Genomic DNA, 4,635 nt, shown 5'->3' on the forward strand with positions numbered 1-4,635 from the left:
CTTTTTATTTTTATTTTTTAAAAAACTGATCTGCTTTGTGACTTTACTAGGAGAAAATGCTGGTGGCATCCCATTTTCGTAAGGAAGACTGAGGCTAATTAGAATATATTACTCATTGTAGACCAGCTTTTCCTCAGAAGCTAGACTTTCACCTTGTTGAAACTGATTAAAATTCCACCTAGAATTACTTTGTGTGAGATGGGTGAATATAAAAATTTGACAAACACATAAATAAAATGGAGTTCTCTTGCAGGACATTTAGGAATTGATGCCACAAATGCATATATTGAGTAATGAGTAGCTTTTTCTCTTGTACAATTTTTTTTGTTCCAATATTCCTTTATAAAATTGAAACTCCTTTCCTTTGTAACTTCTATGGTTTCAGTGATGCAAGCCACCAGAGTGTCAGATTTGGCAGCATACAACTGAAATAAAAATTCTTTATTGGGGGCATTGAAATTTTCTGCTTTATGCATGACAAATAAACAGAAGACAAAATTTTAATTAATGTTGTGAACAAGAAACTTGCCTCACTATAATCAACCTGAAATATAAGATAATCTAATTTAGATAAATTTAATAACAGATTATCTAATCATTTAGATAAATTACATGTAGAGGAGTTAAACATTTATTACTACCTTTATCTATATTTCTTGACATTACTAACTGGAATGGAAGGTGAGCATAATCAGGTATCAGTCATGTATTTATAATAAGTCTACAATATACAAGTATAAAAACGAGTATATTAGACAAATCGTTATTAGCTTCAATATTCTGAGTAAATATTGAAAAGGAAGTATCTTTTTCAAAATGTAATTTCCATATAAACTTTTTTTTCTTCCTCTAAATTTTGAGTCTTTCTTTAACCTAAGTTTTGGAAGATTATTTTTTTTACCTTTGGGAAGAGAATTTGTATGCTTGTCAAATTCTACCATTTTAGTTGAGAAAGATCCAACTGTATCCCTCCCGCCTCTTTTTTCCCCTCATGGAATTATTTTTTCCGAAAAGCTGAACAATAATTGTACGTTATGTGTTTTTAGCTGATTTAATACAGGCACGGCCTTAATGTGGATGTTTTGGTGAATGCAGGTGCTTTCGCTTTCCTTCATGCACAATCTTGCTCTCCTACTAGCGCCTCAACTCGTAAAGCTTGCTCGGAAGGAGTCTAGGGAAATGCAGAGCGCGACGTCAGATAACGGCCAAACGAGCTCAATCTTTCAAATAAACCTCGTTATCTTCGTTGCGCTATCAACCCCGCCCAAGGGAGAAGAGAGCGCTCTAAGAGAAAGCGCGCGCTTTCAAGCGGGCTGGCTTATTGGCTGACGCTTTTGGCCATGGGCGTATCGGCGTGGCTTTTGTCTCCTTTGGATTTCGGCTCAGTACGTAACCGCTTGTTTCATGCGCGGCTGCTTAAAGCAGAATGTGATAGGTTCGTTCCGGGCGTCAATTAAAGGATTCACTCCGCCTCAAAGTTTTTAAAACGCGCCTCGTCGCTCGGACGGTAAAGTTGATTGGCTTTGGGATCTATCATTCAGTGGTAACGTAAGAAGGCCATGGCGGACGGTTGTTGGCTCAGTCGGTACTCCAGGAAAGGAGGTGTGTCTCGCACTGCCACGGAAGGCGGGCCCTTTGGCGTTTCCTTTGTGTGGGCACCAGTGGCTGGCTGCGAGCGCGCCTGAGGAGGAGTAGAAGTCGTAGACGCCATTTTGTACGTTTCCTTTCCCCACCCCCTTTCCCCGTTCTCTGCCGGTGGATCTGGGCCGACCTGTCCCACCACGAACATTGCCTCGTAGCGCCTGTCGATTTTTGTCCGGCGGCAGCTGCCCCCTACCGGCGGCGGTAGCAGCAGCGAGGAGGAGGTGTGTGACGGCCGCGTCTCCGGCATGGAAAACTCCCAGCTTTGTAAGCTGTTCATTGGCGGCCTGAATGTGCAGACGACGGAAGCTGGGCTGCGAGAATACTTCGAGGCCTACGGGACCCTAACCGACTGTGTGGTTGTGCTCAACCCACAAACCAAGCGCTCCCGATGCTTCGGATTTGTCACATACTCGGCTGTGGAAGAAGCCGATGCCGCCATGGCTGCCTCCCCGCACGCTGTCGACGGCAACGTGGTGGAGCTGAAAAGGGCAGTTTCCCGCGAGGATTCCGCCCGGCCCGGCGCTCACGCGAAAGTGAAGAAACTCTTCGTCGGCGGCCTCAAGGGGGACTTGGGGGAGAACGACCTAGTGGAACACTTCAGTCAGTTCGGCCCCGTGGAAAAGGCCGAGATAATCTCCAACAAGCAGAGCGGCAAGAAGCGGGGCTTCGGCTTCGTCTACTTTCAGAACCACGACGCCGCTGACAAGGCGGCCGTGGTCAAATTCCACCCCATTCAGGGCCATCGGGTGGAGGTCAAGAAGGCCGTGCCGAGAGAAGACATCCAAGCAGGAGGCGGCGGCTCTTCCAGGTCGAGTTGGGGCGGACGGGGAAGAGGAAGGGGCGGAGGTGCCGGCAACCGGGACCATAATGGGCTCTCCAAAGGAGGAGGCGGCTACAACAGTTACGGAGGCTATGGAGGAGGAGGAGGCGGCGGCGGAGGAGGAGGAGGAGGAGGAGGCGGCGGCTATGGTTCGTACGGCGGCGGCTCTTACGGCGGAGGTGGCAGCGGCGGCGACTATGGCAACGGGTACGGCGGCTTCGGCAGCTACAGCCAACACCAGTCGTCCTACGGCCCTATGAAGAGCGGCGGTGCAGGTGGAGGCGGTGGCGGCAGCTGGGGCCCCCGCAGTAACAGTGGACCATACAGAGGCGGTTATGGCGGGGGAGGTTATGGAGGCGGCTCTTTCTAAGCGGGAATTCCCACCGATCCTTCTGGGGGACATTACTTTTGTCTGCATGGAGTATGTTCTCCGTTTGTACCGGGCCGGGCCGGGCTTTCAATACTTCCCCTACACTTCGCCTAAAGGCACCTTCATACAAAAAGGTTCCAGTAATGCGAAGCAGATCTCGAATGTTCCTGGTGGGGTCGCTCTGCTGCCTGTGTCACTTTCTTGAAGATGTACTGGGTCTTTTCACACAACGATTTTGTGTTAGTCATTGATGGACTCTATTTTTTTATTGCTTGGACATTAGTCGTTTTTTATACTAGGAACAAGATATTGTTTTAATTTTGGTTTATTGGGTTGGGAGGGAAAGTCATGATTCTGAAGTAAAACTTGGGAGGGAAAGGGAATTAACTTTGTAAGGACTTGGAATATCTACACATTTTTTTCTACAATGATTCCATCGCTGTAAAAGGGGTTAAATCGTTTTTACATTTTTATTTTTTAAATAAATCATTGTGTTCTTTGACCTTTACATGTCTTTTTTCCTAGGGTTCATTCCGTACATTTCAAACAAAAGTTTAAGCCAGTAAAACTTAATGATGCTTAAGTGGCTACATGAGTTTTAAAATACTGCTTTATTTCAAGTAAAGAGCCCAACTCTTGCTGCCTCACTACATTGGTTTTCTTACTGCTAAAGAGTTTGTGCCAGTTTTTGAAATATGTTGGTGGATGAAGTTGGTTAAAATACCTTATTCTACATCCACAGTTTTGCAGTTGGGCATTTGCCTTGCAAACACAGTTGGTCTGTTTTTTTATATAGGGAAAATGTTCTAACATTTAAAGCATGTGCTTTTTTATATATACATGTTCAAAATGTCAGATTTCGTAGTTTCACATTGTGTTATTTATTGGCTTGTCTGTAACAATCCATTTTTAAAGGGGAAAATGCTTTCCCTTATAAATATTTTGTTTGCATATTGAAGTCATTTCAATTGGATACTATCTTAATTGTTCTTATTAAAAAAGCCAAGTATTAAATAGAGTGCCATCTACTGGCAGGCTAGTTGACTTGTGTAAGTTTTATTAAAATAAATTGGCTCTCAGGATTGTAGACCATTAGATGGCCGGAGTTAAATTAACATGCCAATAAAATAGATTGGCTAAAATACAAAAAAGTAAAATTATTGATTGACCAATTTAAGTATTCAATTTTTAAAATTTGTGCTCAGCGAACAATAAATGAGCCAGTAACTTAGGCCAATTGTAAATCAAAATTTCTGTAGTCTGCTTGATGTATTTGTAGCCCTTTCACATAGTAGAATTAACGTTTGTTGTTCTATTAACAATGTTCTAGACAGAAACTGACTTCCTGAATAGAAATATAGAATAGTTATGAATATTGCAAATAAAGAATTGAATTCTTCACATGCTTCAGTGAGTATGTATGAAATGACTAAAATATTGATTTTATATTAGGATTTCAACCAAAGTATTTTACTTGAGCTGCTTTATATTTCAACATTTGCTAAATCAAAATTTTACATAGAACTGAGGTGTTAAAGACAAAATAGGTTATATTTTAAAAGTTTATTTGACCCAGTAGATTTCATTAAATAAAGTTCGATAATTTTTAATAGGTGATAGTCATGATTGAAGATAGGAGCTAGCTACTGAACGTCCTGATGTGTCTTTGAATACACATTTTTAGTATCATTTACTCTGAAAGGTCAGTGATATTAAATTGAAATAACAATAAGTTGGCTTACTTTGATGCCCTACACTTCTATGTGTACACCTGTAAATTTGATTTCTACAGCAAATATTG

The 4,635-nt window shown here is 42.4% G+C and overlaps 1 protein-coding gene across 1 annotated transcript; it reads left to right on the forward strand.

Annotated features, from left to right (window-relative positions):
• Positions 1-1,050: 1,050 nt before the first annotated feature.
• HNRNPA0 (heterogeneous nuclear ribonucleoprotein A0) lies at positions 1,051-4,235 on the forward strand. Its single transcript, XM_026696525.2, has one exon. The coding sequence runs from the start codon at positions 1,890-1,892 to the stop codon at positions 2,832-2,834; it is 945 nt and encodes a 314-aa protein (XP_026552310.2). The 5' UTR covers positions 1,051-1,889; the 3' UTR covers positions 2,835-4,235.
• The last annotated feature ends 400 nt before the right edge of the window (positions 4,236-4,635 follow it).

Source organism: Pseudonaja textilis, chromosome 2, assembly GCF_049901715.1.
Source record: "Pseudonaja textilis isolate UNSWEBS1 chromosome 2, rPseTex1.2, whole genome shotgun sequence".
Lineage (NCBI taxonomy): Eukaryota > Metazoa > Chordata > Lepidosauria > Squamata > Elapidae > Pseudonaja > Pseudonaja textilis.

What these genes read in the sequence shown, in the direction of transcription:
- HNRNPA0 (XM_026696525.2), top strand. Translation starts at nt 1,890, where the DNA reads ATGGAAAACTCCCAGCTTTGTAAGCTGTTCATTGGCGGCCTGAATGTG.